Genomic DNA, 27,895 nt, shown 5'->3' on the forward strand with positions numbered 1-27,895 from the left:
GTTTCAAGAAATAGCTGGATGAGATCCGTGGATTGATTCAATTCTAATTACCAAACTATCTAGATCAAGTGTGTCCAATTCTGGTCCTGGAGGACTGGTGTGTTCTGTTTTTCTCTCTGAAGCAGCAGAACCTGACCAGCTGGGATCACTGGTTTAATGAATCATGACATATTACATTGCTGAGTAAGTAGCTGCAAACAATCCAGGATCCTAGTCCATTCCTGTACATGATTTGTGTAAACCTAATTGTATGATTCATGTAATGATTCCACTATGCAACTCAAAAGCCAGCTGTATCCTGTAAGGCCTGAGCTGGAACAGCTTGCTGAAAAACAACTTCCAACCTCCAACATCAGATCAAGAGTTAGACAATCCTTGAAAATCAAGCTCTGCAAAAAAACACTGATAGCTAAGGGCAAGATGAGATTCCACACAGACTTAACAGAGCAATTTACATGCTTAACTGGTCAGTCAGAAACCTACATTAATGCTTTTAAGAACAAGAGCTGGCAATTAAAGAATTAAGTCTTCATATTTCCAGGATGGATCTTACAGAGCGATAAACACCCAACGTGTTTTAAGATCTGAAAAACACGTTCCTACTGATCTTATTGCTAAGTCAATTAAGGGATCAATAGTGTGACTGAGAGCTGGGCTGGAATGAAAACTAGCAGGTGTGATATTATTCAGGTCTAGGGTTGGCAACCCTTGCTCTAATTTAATCTGGCCTGGAATTTATAACCGGCAGCCCACTGGAGCTCAGCAGGTGAGAGCCTGGCCACTACCTGGATGGGAGATTCCTGGGAAAGCTAAGGTTGCTGCTGGAAGAGGTGTTAGTGGGACGAGTAGGGGGCGCTCACCCCTGCAGTCTTTGGGGGTCCTTATGCCCCCAGCATAGTGACGGGGACACTAGACTGTAAAAAAAGACATGAAACCAAAGTCCTGACTGTCGGCAGTCATAAAAAATCTCATGGAATTTCTCAAAAAGAGTGGGGGTGTTACCCTGGTGTCCTGGCCAAATTCCCCCTGGCCTTTACCCATCATGGCCTCCTAATAACCCCCCTCTCTGAACTGGCTTCATCACTCTGCTCTCCTCCCCACTGAGAGCTGGTGTGTGGGGAGTGTACTGGCGCATCATCCAGGTGGGGGGGACACACTGGTGGTGGTGGAGGGGACCCCCGTGACCTGTAAAGCACTTTGAGCGCAGTGTCCAGAAAAGCACTATGTAAGAGTAGTGAAAATGATGATGGTAATTATTATAACTCGACTAGAACTTTTAGAATCTCTCCATTTCTCCCCCACTTCCCCGTCTGGCTCCCCCATAACTCCCTCCTCCCTGAGGTTCCGCCCAAGACTCACTGATGAGAGGAGACTCCGTGGGACAGTAGGGCAGGAGCTCCTCTTTGACTGTGGACTTGGCCTGGAGGCTCAGGTTGGCGTAGATGTCCCTGAAGCGGGGGTCGGTCACGTTGTGGGGGGCCGGCTGCATCACCGTCGTGGCCTGGGACACCTCCCCCTTCCGCAGGATGCGGAAGAAGTAGGCCACGCGTTTCTGGTAGCCTTCCCGGTAGAGCAGCGCCATGACCACCAGCTGGACGCCTAGGAACATCACCAGGTAGCGCAGCTTCGAGCTCATCATGGTGCGGGTCGGGCGCGAGGGGCTGCGTTTCGGAGCGAGGCTACCCTGCGTTCGGAAGACTCCCCCACGGCTTGGGCGCGGGCGTCTGCAGTCCGCATGAATTCCCTAGCAGCTCACGCCAGTGGCTCCATGCCGTCTTCCCAAAGGCACTGACCGGGGGCAGGAAGGCAAGGACGTCACACCCGCCCCTTCCTTCTCCCTGGGTTGCGGAGAGATCCCAGAGACCCGTGCCTCACCAGCGCTTCACAGACGGAGCCCTGCCCTGCGAGGGGGTGGCGGCGGCGGCGGCTCGTCGGCATGAAACGCCTTCGCCGGCCAGAGGTGGCGCTCCTGAGTCAGCGGGGGTTGGCGGGGGGAGACCGGCTATTTTCCCATGGTCCGAATCGCCAAATCGAGCAAAACGCTGGAGACGTACTGCGGTGAAAAGACGGTTGGGCTGCAGACACTCAAGTCTGGGAAACAGAAAATTAAAAAAAAAAGTCTCGATTAGAGTAAATCTATGACCATTTGTTGTCATTATTACTGAACAGATCAGGGGTAGACAATCCTATAAAAAAGCGTTCCGTGCTCAAGGCAAGATGCAATTGCACACTGACGAGTTAAGTGAGTAAATTGGTCCGTTAAGTCATGCAGAAATCGGAGCTACCTTCCTGATTTCAACTAAAGAGCTAACTCTTACCATTTCCCAGATGGATCTTACAGATACCCAGAGTGTTTCCATGCTGATTTGTTGAAAACACTCTGTTGGATCACTAGGTCATAACTTATGGGGGACAAACAGAAGATGGTGATTTGACCAGTCCTGCAAGTTTAGATCTGTGAAATATCTATACATCTAAAAGCTTACAAGGATCAACGCAACTTTATAGAGTACAAGGAGGTAACGTCCCCTCCCTACTGTAAAATATTTGAAGACAATTCACAGATTGTTAGAACTATATAACTGCCTCACAAGACAAAAATATTACTGAAATTTTCCAGAGCATTCCAATATCCAATCTACATAATAGCCCATTGAGGTATTATTTAGCCTTGACACAAACTCTCTTGTACAAAATGTCTTTCTATAAAGAAATGGCAAAATGAATCCTACTCTGTTGGGCCCCTGAGCAAGGCCCTTCACCCCAACTGCTCCAGAGGTGCTGTACAATGGCTGACCCTGTGCTCTGACCCCCAGCTTCTCTCTCGGTCTGTGTCTCATGGAGAGCAAGCTGGGGTATGCGAAAAGACAAATTCCTAATACAAGAAATTGTATATGGCCAATAAAGTGATCTCCTCTCATGGCCTTATACTATTGGATCAACCATCATATAACCATTTTTAATTTTAAACTAGCCAAAAACTTATTTTGTTTTCTCAGCAACATTGCAGGACAAACCACCTGCACTGCGTCTGTGACAGGACAGCCATATTCGGTTTCAGGAAACTGGATCAACATTCCACTTTTTAGTGTGGCTCTGGTGCCCCAAACCAAACATTTCTGCCACACCTTCACCCCGTTGAATGAGCTACATTTGCCTGTTTGACAGTGTTTTGCATGCCTTGCCTGTGGCCTCCTTCCTTCTTTCTGCTTTAAGAGATATTTCACTGTTGACCAAGCCACTACAGCCCATGGAAACAAGAAGCCCAGTGAGTTAAAGCCTGCGGCAAGTCATCATGCTAAACAAGACAGCAGCTACAGCAGCCTGATGCCAGTTCTAATCAGGCATAAGCAGTTCAGCCAGCCTGCTCCGGCGACGAGTCTTGGGTGGGAGGTATTCAGGAAATAAAAAGAAGTTGCAGTTGCAAGTGGTGCACCAGCAGGGGGCGATCTTCAGAAATTCCAAGGCAATGACCCCATATGGTCCCATGACACCTGAATTCCAATGTGTGGAATCTGGCGATAGCAGCCAGAGAGAGAGAGAGAGAGAGAGAAGGTGGTGTGAAGCCGATTTCCACCACAGCTGACAGCCGAGCTAGATGAAAAGCACAAGCTGATCTGGCTGCCGCAGCAAACTGCTCAAATTTCCAGACACTAGCAGGATTTTTGGAGAAAATGCACAGTAAAAAAAAAAAGTTATCATAAAGAATGATCTAAACTAGAACAACTGCAGTCACACAGAGGACACTGCAAACTGCAGGATTCAAAGAAGGAATGACCTACATAAAACACCTGGTTTTTTTCCAGGTATGGTGTCAATGGGTACTACAGGGCCAAGCTGGGGTTCCACGAGCACTTTAAAGTCTCAGGCAGTGTCACAATGTGAAACACCTGTACAGGTGTATAGATCCCAGGGGGATTTAAAAAAGAACAAAATTAACACAAAGGCAAAACAGGCAGCATGGTGGCATGTGGCCATCTGAGCCTGAACTGGATGTAGCAGACAGAATGAATAAGGCAACACCTGTGTCACAATGCAAAGCAGAAAAAGGAGAACACCAACACCTATGGTTTGGCATCATGCGTTACACATGGTCTGATCCATTAAACCGAGGGTAATGATTACATTTACAAAACATCGCAGGTAGTTTTTACAGAACAGCACTCTGTACTAGGTCATAACAGCAAGGCACTGGCAGCACTGAATGCTGCAAATGATTAACTACTTATCACAGGCCTTCTTTCTTCTGACAGTTTTTACAGGTTTTATGTATGCCTTTAAACTGCATCACCTGCATAAACAAAGACTAAAGCCCTTTCCAAATTTCAGCAAATCATTTTCATTTAGCTAACGAGGGTCATTTAAAATGGGCTGAAAGGTCTAACAAAACACCTTCACAGGTGGGTAAACTTCCCTTTTCTGCTGGAGGGATTCAAGTGCTGTAGGGGCACGGAAAACAAAACCTTGTTCATTTCTGCACAGTAACAGGCCAACTTATCTTGGCATTTAATAATGTTTTACTGTGCATTTTCTGTATTCTGACGGAGAATGGCACGGCTGATGTTGAGCTCAAATTCCTGCATATTTAACACGCTGTCTTCAGGAAACATCATGGCATAACTTCACATAATCTTCACTTTCGTCCTGTTGGAGCCAAACACAGATCACCTGAGTCCTGAAAGAGCAACTCTCCCTAACTTACTTCACAGCATCAAAGCACTAGATAATTACAGATACTGCAAGGATAACTGGTTTAGAAAAAAAACACAGGGTGAAACAGTGTAAAAACCAGTAATCCATCAATCTATCCATCAACAGAAAGCCATCTCAGAACACCCGGTCAGTCTAGAGACACCAATACATCCATCTTCTAACCACTTCTTCAAATTCAGCATCGAGGGAGAGCCGGAAACCTATCCCAGCATGCAACGGGTGCAAGGCGGGTACATCCTGGGCAGGAAGTCAGACCTTTACAGACACACAGAGACTTTCCCAGAAGCCAGTTATCCTAGCACCCAATTAGCCTACACAGTTTTTGGATTATGGTCAGACACTGGAACAGCTGAAAGGAAACCCATGCAAACACACAGAGAACACACATACCATTTACCATATACTACACCACTTAACTGAGCCAGCCTACCTTGGGGAGATTAAAGGAAGTCCAAAATAAACTGAACACACACGTGCAAACTCCACACAGAAGGATCCCCTGTGCAGAAAGGCCAGGGTTGCCATGCTGCATCTTCTTATACCAAGTCATGAATACTGATTTCCACACAAGTGTTTGACATATAAGGTCATAAACGCTCTGTTTCCAATCTGCTTCATGGCTAGAGCTCAAAAACAGATGCCAATGACCAGTCGGTGCAGGCAATCTCGGCAAATCTTAATAAAGGAGAAAATCTTGAAGTATTCTCATAAATCAGCCTTCTATGTCATACAACAAAGCCGGCAACAAGACAGAGGCAAAGTAAAAAGAGCAGCACATTCCACAAATGTTTTCTCAGAGGAAAACGCACACTGCTTGAAGTTAAATTAATTGGGACAGCAAATCTGTGCACAAGCGACTGGAGGCGAGCAGAAAATCGAACAACAGTTGGACACAATGCAAAACAAACATGAAATTAAATAGCGGGACACTGGAGGAAAAAACTCGGTTTTAATGAGCTGCTTGGACCAAAATGACAAACCATGACCTACTTTATTTCTAAGAAGGCTAGGAATATAGAAATTAAAATGAGAATTAGAGGCAGCAATATAACCGACTCGGTGATTTTGCTATCAGATGCAATCTAACAATCTGGTCCTTTAAAATCAATCCTGAACTGCCTTAGTCCTTCACTAAAGGGTCAGTTTGCATGAAAGTTGGTGAAAACTTAGAAGTACATAAAAAGGAGTAGCCTAGGCCTCATCAGTACCAACATAATGGTGATGTCAGTTAAGAGTATTCACTCTTCGGGAGAAAGGGTGGTCAATCGTGACCCTTTTTTTTTATCCTCAAGTTTGCTTTTGTGCTTCGTCTGTCATACCTCAGATTGGATGTCTGCATTGTTTTCTTATGGGCTTCTCATTTGCTTTTCACGCCTGCCTGCGGAACCAGACTTCCTCCTGAAACACTCCCGACTCGATTTGAAGAAATTACCGTAGGCGTTTTGTGAGCATCCGACGTGGCAGTCAAGACAAAGCCGGCACGAAAGGAGAAGCCGAGAATCTCTCAAAAGCAGACAAAGGCGAACGCCTCGCTGGGCTTGCATTTCACCCAAAGCTCCTTGGGTCTTGTGCGCAACCTGTGGAGCTGTGCAAGTGCTTCTATACAACAGCCTACCCTGACCTGCCTTCCTGTGCAAAGGTGTGTGGTTTTTTGGTTTTGCTTAGGTGCCAGGAGTCTGGGCACTTGGTCAGCAATCACTCATCATTATCAATAATCACTCACATTCATCAATCGCTACTCCCGCCTGTGAAAAACTGAATGTGAATCTCAGAACATGTGCCTGTTGGAACTCTTCTTTGGGGAAAGGGGTTTCAGTGAGCCCTCATACAACAAATCAGCCTTGCTTCAGCGATACCACAAGAGAGTAAGTCAAGCAAACATCTGCTCGTATACCTTTATTGGCAAGGATCTGAGGAGCTGACACACCTGCAAGGGAGAGCAGATCTCCTGTACTAGCGAGGGTGCTGTCCAAAGCCTGTTTGTGGAAGCTTAGAGAACAAAAAGCAGCACAAACCTCAACAAATTAAAAGTACACAGAGAGTGGCTATTTGGAAAAGCACTCACCTCTGACAAGTGAAAAGACTCAAATCCACACTGTGAAAGATTCCCGAGATGTGTTAGTTCCACGTTTGTTTTTAAAAGGAAATAAAACGTTGTAAATCGCGTGCGAGTGTACGCCAAATCTGAATAGGGTCATCCCAGCCGTGGCATACAAAAAATGCACGAGACTACATTAGATGTTTTTTCTTTTGTCATTTCCTCAGTCATCTAGAACGGTTTCGATAAGAATCGGATTACCGCCTTCAGCAAATCATTTCAAATTATTGGCACATGTTTTAGCCAGCGCTCGGCTGGCATGTTGGCGTTTCCGGAAGCTGGCGATCAGAACAGCAAATCGGTTGAAGACTCTACAGCCGGTGGTCACTCTCTTCGTCTGTGCAGCTGTGGCCCAAAAGAAATCTTTTCTAGCAGGTGTGTGACAAGGACAGGTATTTAATCCCGTGGCTTCTGGGTTCCCTCGCCCCCTGGTACACGGAGTCAGACTGGAGACCCCAGCCTCCCACCCCAACGAAAACTTGCTCCATACAGATTCGAAGAACACACTGAACCCTCTCACACCGGATTAATAATTTACAGGATCAAATTGTCAGGAATGCTGATAATTCCCTGAAGAAAACAAGCCAGACTTTCGTGGTAGAGCATTTTAAATCCAAGCAAACACCACAACTCCTAATGCACATCTCGGAAATATCTCACAACTCTATTAGCGAAACCCGGGAGACAGAGCAGTGGTGACAAAGTGCAAGTGACAAAAGAGATCTGAATGAAGAAAAACTGGAAATGAGCTGTAAGCTGCACAACAACATACACGACCCACAATCACTTGACTGACGGGGAAAAAGCACAAACATAAAACATGTACAGTGGTTGTCTGGGAGACATTGCAGGCCAAAGCAGAGGCACAATTAAGAGACACAGGAATATAGAAACCAGTACTAAGAAACTTGCTTCATAGGGTAGCCGTAAGGCCAGTACACACAAATGGCCAATAAAATAACTTTTACTGCCCCCATCATTTAACCCAGGGGTGTCTACTCCTGATCCGGGGTGACAAGTGTCTGCGCAGGTGTTGCAAGTCTCATCACTGGTGCCTCCATCTAAGAAGTGGAAGCAGCTGTTAAATTGATCTCATCAAGACAACAAGCAGCTGGTCTACTGTAAGTTAAGAGCCGATATGGAATGACGAGCTACCATTTTCAATACAAATGAATTAATGAGCAGATTTCTGCATCCCCTGCGTGGGGAGAGGAAGTCCTGCTACGTGTAGGGATGTGAAGAAGCAAATCGACGTTACCAAAACCAGGTCCGTGGATTTCTTTTGGCAATTCCACCTGTCGATTCTGTTTATCATCTGATCGTCATTCAGGGGACTTGAAAGGAACGAGCGAGGGAGGCAGACAGATGTGGGGGTGGGGAAGGATGAGAAACAGCCTTTTAAGAGTATAGTGTCCCCGTTACTATACTGGGGCATTAGGACACACACGGACCGCAGAGTGAGCGCCCCCTACTGGTCCCACTAACACCTCTTCCAGCAGCAACCTTAGTTTTTCCCAGGAGGTCTCTCATCCAGGTACTGGCCAGGCTCACACCTGCTGAGCTCCAGTGGGCTGCCAGCTGTGAGCTGCAGGGTGATGTGGCTGCTGGCATTAAGGAACAGTAAAGACGTTCCCCTTTAGCCCAAGAACGTCAGCGGCTGCATTTTTCTCACTGAATGCCAGAACAGCCAGGTCTTGCCTGCGGCGCGCCAGACCAAGACTGTCCACGATCTTGCTTCTTACCATATGTGCCACAGCCTGCTTACAGGAATAGCACAGAAAAACAGACCCTAAAATTCTCTCGCCATCCTGTCGCATGAGGCGTAGGGAGCCGACTAGGACCCCCTTCTGAGCGACTCCTGCCCCCGTTCCGGAAACCGCTCGGCAGGAGTGTGACGATACGCCCCCGCGCGCGCCGCCTGGGTCGAGTCTCATGGAGCTTCCACGCTTTCCCGGATATCTTGAGCGAATCGGCAGATCTGCTGGAACTGGCGAGGTATTATGAAAAACGAAAGGCCTCAAGTGTAACAGTAGCAACCCTGTATCCGACATCTTTACAGGTTTTATTTAAGTGTACTGCTACCTTGAATTTATTTGGCCTTGCATTCTGGTTAAAGTACTGCAATGGATTAATATTATTCTCTGGTGTCCCCAAGAAACAGCTTCAGATTCTCAGTTACTCAGTTACAAAAAAAAACAACTGGGTTAAAAGTAATAAAAATAAATGAGAGACATTAATTAATAAATAACTGAATAAAAGGCCAGAAATATTAACAATGACTCCAAGAACAAAAGGTTAGCACTAAAATATTTGTGACAGGTTTAGAACTAAATGACTCTGCGCGCAGTGTTAATTTTCACTATTTGTTGGTGGAAGGAAATTAACCTCTTTAGTCCTGAACTGAGAGTCTAATGAGGGGACCCAGTACAAGCTTTTAATATCCTCAAGGGCACGAGCAAAGGCAGCCAAAACAAACCAGAGAGCATCAGAGTGCTTTTCACATTGAGAATGCACAAAGTGTTGTGGGAGTAGGGAACAGGAGCATCCTGAGGCCGATACCCTTGCTTCTTTCAAGAAATGGCTGGATGAGATCCTGGGATCAATTAACTACTAACCAACCACCACAGGCTAGATGAACTAAATGCCCCTTATTCATAACTGTTCTTATTAAACAAAAAGAAAGAGTGAAGATGTATCAATCTCCATGCTCGAAAATGAACAAATTCCTTCCTGATTGTAGGCTGGGTTTTTTTCTTCTCTTGCCAAAGTTCTTTGCAAACAGTGAATGCATCCTCTCTGCTCAGCCACGCTGCACCAACTGCGTGCGCAGAGACATCTTGCTCATTCATTTCTTAAGGCTGTCAGCTCGATCAGAAAGAACCAAGGAAGACAAACCGTGAACACAATCTGTGAACAGAAATGACTGCTCAGTGCCAAAACCCTCTTAGCAACACCCACTTTGCCTGAATTCTCAAAGCGTTTTTCATCTCTTAAATGGCTCCAAATTCTTCTTGCCTGGAGGGAAAGGAAAGGAAGATACCTAACTGGGTGCCATTAGAATTACCATCTTTCGCAAAATAAAACCCTTCCTTAAATCTCTTGTTCCAAACACGACCACAGCCTTATACAGATTCATCCTAAAAGAGAGGTATTCTTTCAAAACTTGCATATGAAGCTTGATTAGTATCTATAAATCTATTTCAGACACACGCTGGGGTAATAGGACCTACAGAGGCGAATGCCTTGCTTTTCACCTCATAAAACATCTACAATAAAATGCAATCAGATGACTTTTTACTGTATGTGCCACGTCATAGACTTCAATCTATTTTTAACAGACTCTCACATTAAAATTGCAAAACTATGATTTTATCACTGACGAAACACTGCCGGAACAAGATGCCTTTTTTGATCTGTGCCTCATATTACCCAGATCAGTCTACTGTTGGGCACTGTCAAGAAAACTGCTTGGGCTACATTTGGTAAAAAAAAACTCAGCCATAAAGGTGCAAAGCAAAAAAAAACATGCGACTCCTGTACCGTCACCTCTGCACTGGCTTCCAGTGAGATGCTTTGAAACACTGAATCAAGTGGTATCTAACTGCTTGGGGTTTGAGAACTTCTTTGTCAGATCATAGTAAAGATTCATCCACTGTGACTTATTTTAATCTTCACATTAATATATTTGATTAACATCTTTTAACATGTTCATTTTTCATTCTTTTTATAGCTTCGATTTTAACCATGTGCAGGTCCTTCAATCTTGTAGCATGAAAGGTGCAAAGGACGTATAGCATTTCCTCGACAAACCCGAAGTGGCAATGTGGGTGCCGAGGCAAAAACGCCCCAATAAGTGCAACGAGAAAGATCACACAGGAAACAAACTGCTGAGAACTTGTTCTAACTCCACCGGACCTCTATCACAGCCCTGCAGATAAATTATAATCCACCCTCACTGCCTTCGAGGCTGGCCAAAACACTCCGCCAGCTCCAAAACAAAATTGATGGATTTGCAAAAGTATGCACCAGGTTTTCTGGGCCCGCCTGTGCTCGGCGCACGATATGCCAGGGATCGATTTCTTCCAAACGATTCGTTCCAAAGCCGACCCAGAGAGCCAGCTCTCTTATTCCACTTAGCTCTCGTTCCAGATGTTTGCCAGATGTTTTAGCAGGCTTATACATCCCCCCCCCCCCAGCTCCAACACACACACACTTCCTCTCTTCGATACAGGCCCGCACAGCATACCCCTGACCGAGCACTCGCGCGCACGCACACACACACACAATCAGTAATTTCCTTTGCTCGCAGATCAAGACCACATCACCTTCCTCTTACCCTTGAGGATTCCAGCAGGCACTTCAATACCACGAGGCTCCATCTTTAATGAAGCTGCATGAAGGGCACGCAGCCCTGTTCCGCTCTCTCCCCACAGCTGGTTCTGCGATTCCCACCCTCTCAGGTCCCTCTCTCTCTGCAGCTCCCTCCTCCTCCCCCCAGCACAGACTGGAGCCCCGTCTTCTGCCTCTTCCACTCTTCCAATGATTCTTGCTCTCCTCCCCTACCCCAGCTGTCCACCTCCCCCTTTCCTAGAAAGGTGGTCCGGATCTCTTCTTGTCCCCCCTCGTCCCAACTCTCTCCAGATTTAAAGGGGGACTGCAGTCCTAATTTCTCAGATTCGCCATTAAATCTTGGCAGCTTAATTAATTCTAGAAACAAAAATACAAATCTCAAGGTAACCTCAATTAATTGAACTTTGTGAAAGTACTGGAAATCGTCATGTCGCAAACTCGCATTCGCATTCCCACGAATTGTGGCCCTTCCTGCTCACTAGTCACTGTGATGACTGATGTTCGAGCGAATAAATACTGTGCTGTGTAACGTGTGATAAAAAATGGGCAGCAGACATTTCACCGCAGAAATGTTCCGACGTGTTCACAAGTAGTGTTTGCCAGCAAAACCGTCTCGACATCTAAAGCAATATGTCTGCTGGAGTAAAGGAGATGTATTCACCTGCCTGCTTGTTTGCAATGTCCCAGGGACGCGCAACCTGACCAGAAGTTTTGTTGCCTCGTTCGGAATCACAGAATACGGAAATTTCATCTATTCTGTGATGTAATGGTTTTACACGTTACTGTGCACATTTTGCTTTCAGTGTGCTTTGAAATGCACTCGTCGATGCCGACAAGAAATCTGAAAACAGCACTGCAGTTCTTCCTTTAATCCTCCCTCTCAGTCGCCCACTTTCGACTCCCGACTCGGACAGGAATCCTCCTTTTTCTCGCCCCCACCTCCCTTTTTTCCCTCGCTCTTCCTCCGTGCTCGATTTCTGTTCCCCTCTTTCCTTCATTCTGGAGCGCCACTCACTGGTCTCCAGGCCGCCCCTGAAACCCCATCACCCTCAGGACACTCGTTACACAGCGGGCTGTCCATACGGCGCAGAGAGACACTCAAGGACACGAGGGCACAGGCAGAGACATCTGGTTTCCCACATGCCTCCACGCCCTGGTGCAGACGCAACCATAGGCATGACTTTGAAAACCCAACCCAACCTACAATGTGCAGACGTCACTCTACAGACCTGTCACTGCAAGACCTACTTATGCCAATGCAACACGGTCTGTATTCAACAGTATTCCAGGCTCTTATCCTACTTATCTTACAGTATCTACATCAGGTAGGACATTTGATCATCTTCTGATGAGCCCCTGTTTTAAAGTGTCAGCAGTTTAAATGTGTTAACAGTAAACAGTCAGAGGTCGGGTTTCAGATAAATATGCACAATCCAAAAAAGATTGGAAGACAAGGAGAGAGCAAGCAGGCAGTTAGACTAGACAGACAAGACTAGGGAAGAAATATATATAGACCTATACTAAAGTATAACTGTCACAGCTCTACACTGTGATCTGATCTCAACAGCCGGGCTTTAGGACATCAGGTCAGAATGACTAAAGAGAAACCCGACTGCTGAATGTTGGACCATACCCCTCGTTATAAATGTTCTGTAGTTTATCTAACCCAGGCGATCAAAGTTCAAGGGGGATGTTAATCATTCAAGGTAGGCAGGCCTACTGTAAGTTGGGCTCTGTGGGGCAGGGTGCTCCGATATTGATGATAAGATAAGAGAGATCAATCCCTGCATTTTCCACATGGGCCAGAGGAGCCAGGCTCAGTGACCCGAAAGGTGCGGTACAGAAAAGGTGCCCTCTGTGGACGCTCCGCCCTCAAGCTTGTCACTTTGCAAGGAGAAAAGGAGGTTTTTTTTTCCACTGAACTATATGCATCTTTCAAGGGAACTCGTGAATTATTAACTACTAACTGACTAACTGAAAACCCTTTAGGGCCTAACGTTTTGTGTTTCTGTGAAAAAAGCACAAAGTGCTCATATAGTGCAGGACTGCTTCCTTCGATTGATAAATAACACATTGTTTGCTACTGTACAACAATATTCACAGCCAGCGAGACAGAAGTCCTGGCACATCTGTCTGCTGTACTTTTAGGAGGACATGCCCGTGCTGTAAGGCTACAGAGTCAAGACATCAGAAGAACTGTGGGTGACAGCACTGTGGAAGAGAGGTCAGGGATCTGAACTCATAACTGGAAGGTTACTGGACAAAAAAAATGACACAACAGCAGCTTCGCAAACAGCCAACACCAATCGCCTTCATATTCTTCTTATACCAAGCCAAACGCTTAATTACTCTCAATGTAATCCCCAATTCCATTACCAATTGACTACTAATGACCTGACAGTGAATCACCGCTGTGGCTATCGACAAGTATTTTACACAACCTCCCCGCCCCCCAAAAAAGGGAAATAATTAAATTTAAGCAAAGGCTGGAAGACCAAACTTTCACAAAGACCAAAATTAAGCCCTTTTGCCTTCATGCTTTTAGCTCAGAATAGTGGTGCTTTTAAAGGAAAATCTGTAATGGGAAGTTGGAAGCAGAAGTTTGTCTTCTGTCCACTAGTCGCGCCAGCGGTTAGTCTGGTGTCGCGTAACGCCGTCACTGGCAGGGAAGGGGAGGTTCTTTCACCCCACTTTTCCACAACAACCGACCCTATCTGTTTGGGCTGGCCTACGGACAAAGGTGAAAGGAAGAGAGGATATTAAAAGAAGAAAGTGTGGAGGGAAAATAAAAGAAGAAAAACAGGAAATATGGCAGAAGGGAAATTGCAAAAAGCAAACCCAGGCTTTGGACAAAAGAACCGAAATCAGGAGTTAAATGCTTAAAAGCAACTTAAGCCGAATGAATTGGGGAATTTTCCCTCAACTGCTTTTAAGCCAACAAGGATCACTTAAAAACACAAGGATTCTTTTCCCCTCTCCAAAAGCATTGACAACGGGAATCAGGTTTTGCAATACCACCGGATATTAAATCAGATTTATGTTCCAATCCTTGGAAGCCCGTGCTGCAAGATGCCTGATGCAGATGAAAATCTCAAAAAAAAAATGCTTTTCTGGTAGCTGAAAAAGCATTCCTCCGAGCGCTTGCAAATCAAACCTCCGAATCTGAGGCAAGCTTCCTGGCTCAATGAGAGCTCGCCGATGAGATCGGGCTGGGTTTCATATCAGCAGAGACACGACACTGAACCATTCATCAGCTCACTTGCGTTGACACTTCCAAATGAGCTGCCAGCCCAGCTGTAGGCTCAACGTTTGCTATGGGACAGGAAACCCCAGCGTTGCCTGCCTCGCGCTGCGGTATGAAAACCACACACTGCTCCGTGCAGAGCTGCACACTTATGTGCTGAGGAATGACACCCTGAGCCAAACACACTGCCTCCCTGCACATCAGAAATACAGAGGACACGGAGACAAACACCACAGATACCTGCCTTACACCGCCAGCAGCTTAACGGGAGGAAGGAACCTGCGCTCAGTGAGTGGAGTGGTTCTGTAGCCCTGTCTCCCAGTACAAGTGCTCCCTCCTTGTGATCGACTTAACACTCTACTCAACATGTCGAGTTACTGCTGCCTCTCCGTCGCTTCTTTTAATAGACACGGCCATTTCCGTAATTATATCTGGACCTCGGCTCATCAGCATCGCTGTAATTATGCCGCGTAATTCATATCATTGGCCCGCTGTATTTCAATTACACCTTCTTGCCAGACATCTCTCTCTACCTGAGCGTTTCAGTCTGATTCACTGCTGACCCACAGGTTCGCGGAAGGATGTTGACGATAGAGGGTGCACAAACCAGTAGGTGTATAAATCTCCCAAAATGCAATGCGCCATGGAGATGCATCACGATCGGCATGAGGCTAGAACAGTGTAATTGTAATTTCAAGCAATGAGAATGCTTCCCAGTTCTAATTCAAACAAGCTTTCCTGGCACGGACCACCCACCATCTGAGCTGCCTGACAGTTCTTCCCGTATAAGGTGGGTGTTATGTGCCAGTACCTGTCCTCCAGAAATGCTCAGAACTCTATAAAATAGTGTTTGGATTTATCTTTCAGGGTTAGAAAGGATCAGCATTGATTGAGTGCATTTCAAACCACAGTAAAAATAAAATGTCCACAGTAACTTGCAAAACCTCCAATTTAATTTCCAGATATGCACATCGCCATGTTCTGTGATTCAGAATGAGGCAACAGGACTTCCGGTGACACGTTGAGGCCTTATTACATTGTAAGGAAGAAGGCCTGCGAATAGATCTCTTAATCCAATAGAAATACTGCTCTCGATTTTGAGACGGTCTTCCTGACCAATAGTACTGGTTAACTCTGCCTGCAGATCACGTTGGAACACTTCTGTGGTGAAATGTCTCCTGCGCAACCTGAACGGTCCAGGGCAAACTTCATCTTGCTAAACTTGTTTTCTTTAATTTGTTTCAGTGGCACTTGTCACCCCATGTAATTTGGCATAAAATCACATACGGATGCCGTGCAGAGAAGATCTTGTTGGTCTCGTTCTGTCTGTTTTTTGTTTTTAATTGAGCAAAACGCACACATTTGTATGTTGAAAACTAGGCAGCCTGCATTTCCCTTGTAAAACCTTCAGTTTACATAAAAAAAAAGAAATTTCCAGGCATGCGCAGCTCCATGTTCTGCGATTCAGAACGAGGCCACAAAACGTCCTTATTTAAGCAGCCTTATTATATTGTAAGCAAGGTCTGGGGCCATGAGGATCCTAGTTCAACCCTGGGCTCGCAAACGTTCCAAGGAACAAGGATCAAGAGGCGGAATGACAGGTCCTGCTTGAGCGGTTTCTTCCCCGTGTGCTAATGTAAGTTCAAACCAAGAAAACCCTGCGCCCCCCTGTACAAGCCTAGTCCATCCATGCCTCCCTGCTCTTCTGAGACAATATTTAGAGTGTTCTCTGTAACCAAGCTGAGATGTTCCCCAGATTTCAGTGCCCTACTCAGCTCCACGTTCGCTTTGGCATGTTGAGATGGGGCCACTCAATATGTTTTCAAACCCTGTAACAAAATACGTCTGGCACCCTCCTACACCTAGGCTGAGTCACCTGTAGTAGAGGAAAATGCTGCAGGGCTCGACAGTGCTTGATGTGGCCTTGCATTCATTGGAAAACGCCCACAGTGACCGAGGAGGGCTGGACATGCCAGGTTTCCAGCTAGAAATCTCCTTTCCACAGCCCTGCAGAATGAGTATGAAGGGAAGCAGAGAGGCAGGGGGAGAAAACGCTCATGACAGTGAAAGAATGAACAGGTTCTTATCCCAACGGGCCTGGTTGCCATGCCGGAGGCTGAGTAACACATCCCCAGACAGCAGCGACTATCTTGTTTACAGCCCGTTCTCCAAATCCACAAGGACGGTCTGTGGGTTCATACTGTAACAGGCAAAAAAAAAAAACCTGACTCCATCCTCTTAAGCTTCATAAACAGCAGCTTCAACAGGTGCCACGACGGCCACATGTGGTCTAAGATATGTTTTATGACTTTCAGAGCTTTACACTATGGACAAATACACCTTGTAAACAAAAGCCGAAAAACAAACAAAGAGAACTGTACACAACATGACATATTACAATACACAAGTCGCATCATGTCGTGTCCTCATTCTCTCTCACATAGATTCTGATCTACAGTACACTTGATGTACACTATGAACTTACTTGGTAACTGCTTATTTACATACAAATGTGAAAAGCAATCTGTGATATTAAGGGTCCTATCTAAAAATCTAGATTGGACAGAAGGAAAGTGGCAATCTACAGGTTACTTTCTCCATAAGTCTTTAATTAGTTAACTCCTTCCTCCAGAAGACTACATTTAATTATAAGAATACTGGTGGAAGTGAGTGGAACAGTAATATAATTTCACTTCTCAGTGCTCAAGTTTCTGTTCATCACACTATTGGGCAGCTGTGCCTATATGCTCAGTGTGGCCTGAGTGATCAAGGGAGAAAAGATCACATTGGCACAGGTTAGAAAGAGGAAGAAAAACCTACATGACCACTATAATCACTTTTACGGGGAGAGTGAAGACTTGGGCACACACTCCTCCCATTTCTGAGTCAAATGCCATTTCACAAGCGTCAAGCTTAACAGCACTTCAGAGGAAAAGTGATGCACTCGGCCTATTGTGTGCTGCCAAATGGAAGCTGGATACAGGCAGTTAAGGGACAAGCCAGTAATGAAACAGTGCACAGGACTCGTGTGGTGTATTGGTAGAAGTGTTGTGAAATTGTGTATAGAATTTATTCTAAGGATAATTACATCTGAAAATCATCTCCTGCTTTTCTGTTGTACCCCCATCCTGAATCTCATCTCCAAACACAGTGAAACCTCAGCACTGAGCACAGATTCCAGGAGACAGGGAGAAAACGATATTAATGAAAGGAGATCTATTTCAGTGGTAAGGCTATATTCACCTCTGTGCATAGATGGAGCCTGACAGCAGAAAACTGCATTGTAGCGTGGCCAGGTAGTACTTCTTTTGCTTTTGTGTATATTAGCTAATCACTAAGTGGATTTCTCCTTTTCACCGTGTTCAGGATTCCCTTGTAAACATGTCTGAAGCAGTGTGGAGTAGCTGTTAAGCTGCTCATTATCATTAATGCATGATCAGGATGTTCAGTGTTTGTGTCTCTAGTGCAATGTGCTTAACCCTGATTATCCCCGCGTTGTGGCTCTCCAGGACCAGGGTCGGTCATTCCTCGGGATTCTTCTTTCCTCCTATTTCCCGAGACTGCATTAGATAGATACTTTATTGATCCCGTTAGGGAAATTGCAGTGCAACAGCAGCTTAACACAGACAACACAGCCACAGTGTAACAAATGATACAATAATAATAATAGTACAATACATACAATACAATCAGTACAGTGAGGGGTGCACTAAAAGAGTTACTCACAGTCCGGACACACAAAGAACAAACTAGAACAGAACAGTACGCAGAAAAATCATATCACACATATGAATAGATAGATGTAAATATAGGTATAGATATAAATATAAATGTATCACACAGGTCCCTGGCATATATTGCACAAAAAAGGGTTGTAAACGGGAAAGGAAAAGAAAGAGAACAGATGTAGCAGTAGATGTGTATGAGGCCAAGCTGACACCTGATCATAAAAATTCAGATTGACTGCCCGATCTTTCAAGGGGCACATGCGAAGCAATTTAGACTCTGAAAATCACAGTGATCCAATTCCCATTATAGAGCTGAATTCACCTCCGTTACTTTTTGCCAGTTAAAACTAATTAAGTCTCCCTGGTTTTTGCTTCCTTTATCTTAGGTTTCCTTGGCTATCTCCTAGCTACTGTTCTCCTCACCTGGGGAAAAAAATATGACCCAGGTGAGGTCAGCAACCAAAGCTGAGCAGAACGGAAGCCATAATGTTTAATGAGTAACATGACAAGGTTTGCACACATTAACCAGCTATGTTAACTCTGTGGTAACACTTAGTTACTCTGTGATATCGAGATCTAGTGAAACTTTTTTAAAGACTTCATTCCAGATTTGGGGAAAGTTACTTTTCAAGCGCGCAAGTGACTTGTGTAAGGGATTACTTATTAGATCTAACAAATGAACCCCCCCACCCACCCACCCTAGTCGTGTGATTTCTTTGTAGATTACGACAAGCTTCTTGAGTGATTCAGCAGACCTCTGAGTCTTCACTTTCTAAATAGTTGGAGTAAAAGGAGGTTTTGATCATTTCAGCACGTTAACTGGTTCAGCCCTCTCGTGACTTCAGCAAGCCTGCCAACACCCAGGAAATCACTGAAGCAGCTCTTCTGCCCGGAGCTAAGAGGAGCCCAGACCGACAATGCCAAACCCTAACTAGAGTACCACTAACCTGAGTACTCATTTTTCTTTAAACAAGTTTTTCCTCCCTGTCTACAGTGCTCGAGGTGAAAAACCAGTCACCAGCCACATTCCTAATTACAGAGCAGACACAAAGGACCCAACCCTCAGTAGCAGTACTTTTATCACAAAATACCAGTGCCCTGCACAGTTTTGCTGAACAAAGTTTGCCATTCTAGGAATAGCCAAAGGCTGAACAATTCAGACAATGGCTTGCGAGTATGCAGCTGACAGGATATCGTAGCAGGATGGCAGCAGACATGAAAAAAGAGCTCCTGGGAAATACTGTTGCACAACGGACAGAATTTATTTATGTCAGATCCTGTTCCAAGCCCTCATCTGGGTCCAGTTGTTTTGCAAAACTGCAATTAGATCTTGACGGCAGATCCAAAGCACTTTAGCCTCAATCAAACATGAAGGACTGGGAAAGTTATGGAGCCACCAAAGACACAATATCGGTAAGCATTCTCTCCTATACTGTGGCACAGTGTTTTGTGCATACCCCAGCAATTGTGCAGGGACAGAAATGGATTACAGATTTGATATGTTAGCACACCAAATACTAGCCTTAATCATAAGTTATCCAAACCTATAACTGTACATCTTAAGCTCTTCTTAATCATTCAAGCTCAGTTGCATGTACATCTTCTGGGTTTTTAACTCTTTCTAGGAATTCTATTTCATATTCCAAAACCACCTTCTAAAGTGATGTATTTCAGAAGATATATATGATTTTTATATCTTTATATCAGGCCTGTGTTAACCCACATGATAAAAAGGGCTCCTGAGTGAAGCTACAATCGGTAAGGCCTGATGCACATGCCCTGCAGAACAGCACAAGGACGGTTTTTATTTTTTCTTCTCCAGGTCTTGCAATTCAGATGTCATTCCCACAGCACTGTTTCTCCGGACAAAAGCAGAACTTCCACCAGTCAGAACTTAAAGTTAAGTCAACTTCGCTGCCAAACCAACCCTTCGGGCTTGTTAGAAATGTGTGGTGTGCTGACAGAGATACAAAAAAAGAGATATAAGAAAGAAATATTATAAATATCATTTGCAATATACAATATGATACCATATGTCACATTACAATGAAGAAAACAGAGAAACACTCTAGTATCACTTTCACACTTTTTAAACCCACCCAGATCTGGTTCCCATTAGAAATTAATCACACAATAGGTGTACACTATTAAGAAAATAACAGATTTAAATTACAGCCCCAGGTATGTGCTTATTCTCTATGATAACAAGCATCGCTCTATTACACCAGTGTACTTAACAGAAAGAGACAGCTCCTATGACAGCATCCCTTGCAATTTCCTATATTTTTCGCATCTCTAATTTCACAAACCTTAATCATTGAGTCATCAATCAAGATATTAACTTGCTTTGTTCGATCTTGAGCATTGCTAAGGTCCCGATTACTCATGACTTGGCTTAAACGACCTCTGACACCAAAAAATAATTTAAAAAAAACCATCTCCAGAAAAAGAATATTATATTATAGCCCCTTTCCACTGATGCACCCAAGCTTAGATGATAGCGACGCTAGGTACCACACTCGTACACAGAACCTGAACATTTCACATGCAGCGGGCATGCAGAGTTCCAAGAAAGACAGGCTGCTCAGGGAGAACAGCTTAAGAAGTACAGTTGACCGCAAAAACCTTTTCTTTTTTTTTTTACTTGTAGCACTGCAAAGTTCCAAACGAATTTGGGATGATAGAAGATTCTTTTTAGACTTAAAGGGGGAACTGAAATCCCAATTTCTCAGTTCGGTTATTATATCTCGGTGACAAAATAAATTCACTGATGAACGGTGTAGGAAACATTTAAAAATTCCGAATTAAGCATAACACCCTGAACTCTGTGAAAGTACTGCAAGTCGACGTTGTCGCAAACTCGCATTCGAGTTTCCACGAAATGCGACATCATGCAGCCCTTCCTGCTCACTAGTCGCTGTAATATAATAATAAAATAATAAACGCGATGGGACTAATAAAATGCGATGGCCGGGCAAATAAGTACAGGTTGTGCAGCACACATTTTGCCACAGAAATGGTCCACTGTGATCTGCATGCAAAATCGAGAGCAATACTGCTACTGAATTAAAAGAGATGTACTCACGAGTTTGCTTCTTTACAATATAATAAGGAAGTTTGGTTGCCTTGTTCTGAATTGCAGAACATGGAGGTGCGCATACCTGGAAGGTTTTACAAGGGAAACACAGGCTGCCTAGTTTTTAACATACAGATGTGTGCATTTTGCTCAATTAAAACTGAAAAACAGACAGAACAGAACCAACAAGATCCCACTACTTCTCTGCACAGCTTACATATGTGATTTTATGCCAAATTCCAGGGGGTGACAAGTGCCACTGAAACAAATGTAATAAAACAAGTTTAGCAAGATGACATTTGCCCTGCATTGCGTAATACGTACAGGTTGTACAGGAGACATTTCACCACAGAAATGTTCCACCATGATCTGCTTGCAGAGTTAAAAAGTAGTATTTGTCTGCGAGACTGTCTCAAAATCGAGAGCAACATTTCTATTGGATTAAAAGAGATGTATTCACAAGTCTGCTTGTTGACAAAGTCAAAGGGCCACTTCACATTACCGAAAGTTTTAGAATTCCATGTAGCAGAACAGAACAAAACAATTGGGTACTGTCACTGCCAGATTCACAACCAGCCAGACTGAGGTGTGACCCAAGCAGGGGATCTCCTCGGAAACATGCAATTTACCGAATTCCTTACAATCAAGCTTACCTTTAAGACGGGCTATGTGCAAAGGTGGCTGAGCTGCAGTGTCCAAAAAAGCTGAAAGTTGACGGAACACAGTAGGCTGAAATGAGCTCACGTACGTAACACAACTGAATAATTCTGAAAGCATAACTCTCACACTGTCTGACTCCAGTCAGACCTACTGCTCTGAACACTTCCAGAATCCCGCTGAAACTGAGGAATTGTTTCAATGGCATACACCACCTCCCGAAATCTGGCATTCATAAAAAAACATTGTGCAATCAAGTAGCGAGCAGAATCTTGATCGTCTTGCTCTGTGTCTTTTCAGTTTAAACTGAGCGTACTACAACTATTTGTACTTCCGAAACTAGGCAGCCTGCACTTGCCTAATATCGTCAGACTGTTGTAGGGCTCAAAGAACCCTGAAACACCCGCTTCCTAATTAATTTGCTGAACATATGGACAATGAACAAGTACAAACAGTGCCTCACACCAGACTGAGCCACCCTGGAGAGCAGAGTTAGCTTGTGATGCCTTTGTTTCATCACCCACTGAGATACTGTAAAGCACAACGTACTAAACGCCGCTTTTTACATTTCAACAAGGCTGCGACCTGAGAGGAAGCACAAAAAATCTTCAGCGTCCTATACCTATGTAACTTGCCATTACCACTTGTTAAACTCCCGACGCTCACCTCCACAAAAACCAGCAACCTGACCACTACAAGTCTTCATCAGGAATGAAAAGAAAATGATCATTTAGTCTCACTGTGTTTACCTATTCATTTGCTTTAGGGGCAAGAAGAGGAACGAACAGTCATTTAATAATTATAGCTGGCAGGCTGTACAAGTACACACCTGGCACCATCGTAGGGTATCCAGCACTGGATATTTTCCACACTACACCTATTTATTTATACATCCTCCTCAGGTATCCTGATCATGCCCACAGTCTGTACCACCTGGAAACAACACAACAGGTACGTCAGCGGACAGAAACCCAGGCCAAAGCAGGAGTGAAAGCCAAGCGAAACCCAGTCACGTGCTTCAGCCGGCGCTGCCTTCCTCCAACTGCCCCTGCAACAGGTGGGGTCAGAGGAATGCAACACAGTGTCAGAAAGCCTCTCGCTGCCAGCCGCGGTCTCAGTCATGGGTTTTTGTGGTTGTTGTCGTCGTTTAATTTGGAAGTTTCCAAGGCCTAACTTTCCCAAGCCCGGCTTCCTTGTTTGACGAACAAGGAGTGTGAAAGAGTTCAATGTTTATAGAACATAAGACTCACTCGGCGCTTTTTAAACAACAGAGCAGCCAAGGCTACTCACGTCAGAGGGGACTTTCCGAGAAAAGGAATGCCCACTTTAAGACTCCTTACAATATCGGAGAATACAAATTTTTTTGTATGAGGAAATGCAGTTTCCTAAGCAAAGGTGGACCTGGATTCTTCTAGTGTTTTCTGTCCCTCCATTTTCTTACTACGTCATCCCTTTCAGAGGTGCGGGGGAGCCTATCCCAGCAAGCAATGGGCACAAGGTCATGTCCACCCTAGATTGGACAGCAGTCCATCGTAGAGACCACACAGACGCAAACACGCTCACACTAGCAGCCATTTTCCCAGAAGCCAATTAACCCACCAGCATGTCTTTGCACTGCGGGAGGAAAGCCACACAAACGCAGAGAGAACATGCAAACTCCACACACACAGCACCCCAGGCCCAGAATCGAACCCTGGGCCCCAGCACTGTGAGGCAGCAATGCTGCCCACTGCACCACTGAGATATCCTGTTTTCTGCCGTGTCAAAGTAGCCAACATCTGACCACCTCCAATGTTACATTCTTTACCACAACGCTGGAAAGCTCTTAACCACATTTACTGGGAGAGAAAGTGTTATTATTCAGCATTTCATTCAAACAGGCCAACCACAGGCTGATAACGGAACAAAGCAGAACTGAGCAGAGCTGTGCCTGGATACAGTCAAACCTGACTCTACATACACTGCCAGAGTTAATCGTATGAGACATCAGTAACTGTACAAGGCACACCTTTTGTAAATTACTTCCAAGGAAATACCTTAATTTCCATCTGAAAACTTGGTGGAGTAAATATCTTCAGTGCTTGCAAAGATTCACTGTATTGAGAATGGAGTTCACTGTGCAGCTATAGTCAATCTAGTAAAACAAGCTTACACACGAGGAAACTATAAGTAACAACCATGGTTGCAATACTCTCCAGCCATGAATTCCTTCATCTCGTTGTGCCCCACATACTTAACTAAATACCTTGACATTTTCAGGGTCCAGAAAATAATTTTGCCAAAAAAAGAACAATACAGATTCTCTACTAACCCTTCCACAATGCAACGCAGAGGTAAAGCAGCTGTAAAGACAAGTGCGTGAGTTTAGAAAACGGTCCAGAAATCGCCGATTCCCGACAGGGTTTTTGTTGTGGCAAGTGGGGATCTAGTTTCTGGTTGATTGACCTGTTGTGCGTGTCAAAAACAGATGAAGATGGGCTTCTAACCTAAAGTTTTGCCTGCGCTCCACGTCATTAAACCTCAAATCCGTGCGGCTTTCCAAAGTCACCCTCATATTTCTACGCCCCGTTTCTCAACGCAACACATCTCCATGTGGCGTCGCCTGTCACGTTATCTACGTATCTCCTATAACCACAGAAAAAGCACAACGTTATTAACCCCCCCCCGGTTCTGCCAACTTGGAAATTACGTAATACTGTTCCAGCAATTCTTGTCTTTTTTTTTTCTCTCCTTCAACAGAACCTGCGTAGGTTGCATGTAGCCGACTGTGCAACACCGTAGCAGCTTAACACGGGCCTGCTGTATCATCATTACCTGGCTCGTAATCTCATTACTCGTGACCGCTTCACTTCCGAGTGCAAAACCAAGAGCACCCGCTTCCTTCTCGTTTTTCGGCTCGGTTCTAGCCTAGGGACTGGCAGTCCGGACGGACCGACCGACCGACGGGACCATAAACGAATGCAACCCGCGCTCCGTCATCCTCCCCGGAGCCAGCGTGTCTCTGTAAAGTTTTATCCTACCCGGGCAACAGAAAATGATCATTATAATAACGCCACCCGTCTGCGCTGTGTGGCAGCACCATGTGCGCGCTGTTTAGACGCGGCTGCACGCCGTGTTCTTCGGCGACCACATGATTGTCACAGCCCGATGTGTGTCACAACACGACCTCCCTCCCCACCCAGATCCACCGATACTATCGGGTTCGCAGCTCCGAAACGGGCAGCGCGTTTGCGTGGAGACGCGACCCGGGGGCGAAGCCGACTCCAAGAGGCGTCAGACGTACCCGTGTCTCCGGTCCCAGACGGCGGCTCGGTCTCGGCAGTAGCCTGGCGCTCGTCTCCCGAACCTACCGAAGAACAAGTCGGACTGGCCGCGCTGCTCCGACGGAAGGTGACAGGGAGAAAGAGAGAAGTCGCCGCTACTTTATATACCTTGAACCCACAACAAAAGCCGGCGGGGGGAGGCGCAGCAGCTTTTTTTTTTTTTGGGGGGGGTAGTGTCACCCAACTTAACCGGAGCACGCCGCCGCTACCGCAGTAGTAGTGTCCAAACTCCCGGACCGGTCCGCCAGAAGCCCCCCTCGCCCAGCGCGACTCGTACCCCCAACCAGAGCCAAGTCCGACCGGCCCCTCACCCAGCCCCCAGCCCCCTCGAAAAGACCGGAGGAGAAAAAAACAAACTTGCAAGGGGCCGGGGGGGGGGGGGGGGGGGAGAGAAGGAATGGACATTCTCCAAAACTAGACATAGAAAAGGCTAAAGCCCCCCTTTCAGAAAAAAGACGCACATACCTCCTCTCCCCCTCCTCGAGTCTTCTCTCCCAGAGCCCCGAAACCTGCCAGGTTCCGTTTCCTATCTCTCCTCCCCTCCTCTTTTTTTCTGACCCGCACCTCTCCTTCTTTTTGCTCTCCTTGTAACGGAGAAATGAAGTTGAAGCAGGAGCCGAATTTCCCACTGCAGGAAGTGATGTCAAGAGCCGAGCCCGAGTAAGAGGAGGGGGGCTCGCAGGAGACCGTGGGCAGCGCAGGCAAAAGCGAGTTTGTCTTTTTTTTTTCTGTCTCTCTCTCCCCCCGTATTGCATTGCTGCCATCAAGGAGAGGGGAAAAAAGTCGCAGGCTATCTCGTTATTACGTCTGAGTGCATGCACATCGGTGTTAAGTTGTGCAGTGAAGCAGCTACAAGAGAGCTCAGCTGGAACTGCTGTGGGTTTTGTATTCGTGGCGGTGTCCAGCTTTGTGTGACTTTCCACTGGAGTTTATTCAACAATGACATGTTTGTGCCCAATGTGAACACAGTTTTAGCCCCGGAGGGACACACACGCGTCTCCATTAACACGAACGAGTGTGCGCGTCGCACGAAACACTGAAAAGTCGGGGGGCGATTTTGTAATTATTGTGTGGCCGGCTTTGCTATCGCGCGATGATCACACCAGTAACAGTCCGCGAGAATGTACGGTCTCGTAATTACGTAATTGCCGATCTATCAAATTAATATGAGTACATTCTCGCATGCTTCATCAATAATTGCATTGTCGTTCACTCTCTTTCAGTTCTAAGCGTTGGAATCGAATCCAAGTCAAATCCGTCCTTGGTTTAAGGATGTGTCTAGACGGTTACAACTTAGTTCTCATTCTGCAAAATGTGGCGTTTCATTATGAAACTAAACCCCGGCGGAAATTCAGCCTGCGCGCATTTTGTAGCGCCGGACTCACCAACCACTAACCCACAGTTCAGCCGAGCTCTCGGTACCTTGGTGCTTCATTGCACAGTGCAAGAAGCGTTATGATACTCTCTAATGATCATTGCAATCTCGTAATTACGAGATATCTCAGGATTTTTTTTTCCCTTGATGGCAGCGATGCTTTTCCCCCATACCCCCCTGGGGAAGGCCTTTAAAACTGCCCAGATAAGCAGATTGGGTGAGTGTCAGTCTCTCGATACCGCCTGGGTAACCGAGCTCTGTGCTGGAGCGACCTCCTTTGGTATACAGACATGCGCTGCGCTGTTATGGCAACGTCTGATACAGACAAGAAAGTTGATCTGTGTTCGTTTCATCGGGATGCGAAAGAGTTACGTCGTTTAAGAAACTAAACACACGCAGCGGCCTAGAAACGCGTGTAAATAAACCACAGTATGGTATATGTAATGAGGAAGGCAATTTTGCATGAAAGCGCATATGCTTCTAAATATGATTGTACTGGCCTACATAAGCCGCGTTATAACGACACGACACGTTGTATTATAATTCAATCTAAAACTGTTTATTATGAAGAAGGGATTTTACAAATGGAAAAAAACACCTAAGGATCAGTAATTTTTCAGAGCATTGGGAAGCGTCTCCAGCTACATGCAGCTCTTCTGGAATTCCGCTCGATAAATCCTAGTTTTCCATGTGCTTTATTAATTGGTCTTTTTATACGTGCGTTGTGAGTGGAAGGATAAAGACGTAAAAAGCTGGGCACGACAACTGTAAACGAAATCAAATTTCTCATACACATGGTTTATATTTACAGTATAGCCAATTTTAAGAGAGGCATCAATCTTTGCTTCAATTTACATATTTTTGCTTACAATAAGCATATTTTCCGCATTGTAATTAGAGCTGATTAGTGGCATAATATTATTATATTTGTCTGACTGCATGTATTACCACATAAGCAGTGTTCTTAGAGAGATGCTTGAACTGGAAGTTTTAACTTGCATCTCATCATCTCTCAGAGAATGGTTTATTTTATGTTAGCACAGTCTGACGAGGTTAACACCTCAATCATTAGAACTGACGGGACATGACAGTTTACCATGCAGTTACATCACAAACTCCCTGACATCATCCGTCTCCAAAGTTCTAAAGCCGATTTCAATTCTAAACAAGTATATGTTCAACATATATTCACTTCGTAAATCTCATAGGTCTTTAAGTGCAGGAGGTTGAAAACAAGTTTTCTTTATTTTTCTTTCAAGGTAAGTCAACTCAAACTCTTCAGCACATACGTAGAAGAATATAAACACTTAGATTACAGATACGTATGGATA

The 27,895-nt window shown here is 45.2% G+C and overlaps 1 protein-coding gene across 1 annotated transcript in view; it reads right to left on the reverse strand.

The window, feature by feature from the left end:
* The window catches only part of LOC102682343 (beta-1,4-galactosyltransferase 3), a 40,514-nt gene extending 14,667 nt beyond the window's left edge, over positions 1-25,847 (reverse strand). Inside the window, exons 1-2 of the mRNA XM_006641538.3 lie at positions 25,655-25,847; positions 1,360-2,091 (exon numbers count right to left, since the gene is read on the reverse strand). Coding sequence (XP_006641601.3) covers positions 1,360-1,639 — 280 coding nt within the window. The 5' untranslated portion in view covers positions 1,640-2,091; positions 25,655-25,847. The remainder of the gene's footprint in view (positions 1-1,359; positions 2,092-25,654) is intronic.
* Between the last annotated feature and the right edge of the window lie 2,048 nt (positions 25,848-27,895).

The sequence above is a fragment of the Lepisosteus oculatus genome, chromosome 27 (assembly GCF_040954835.1).
Source record: "Lepisosteus oculatus isolate fLepOcu1 chromosome 27, fLepOcu1.hap2, whole genome shotgun sequence".
Taxonomy (NCBI): domain Eukaryota; kingdom Metazoa; phylum Chordata; class Actinopteri; order Semionotiformes; family Lepisosteidae; genus Lepisosteus; species Lepisosteus oculatus.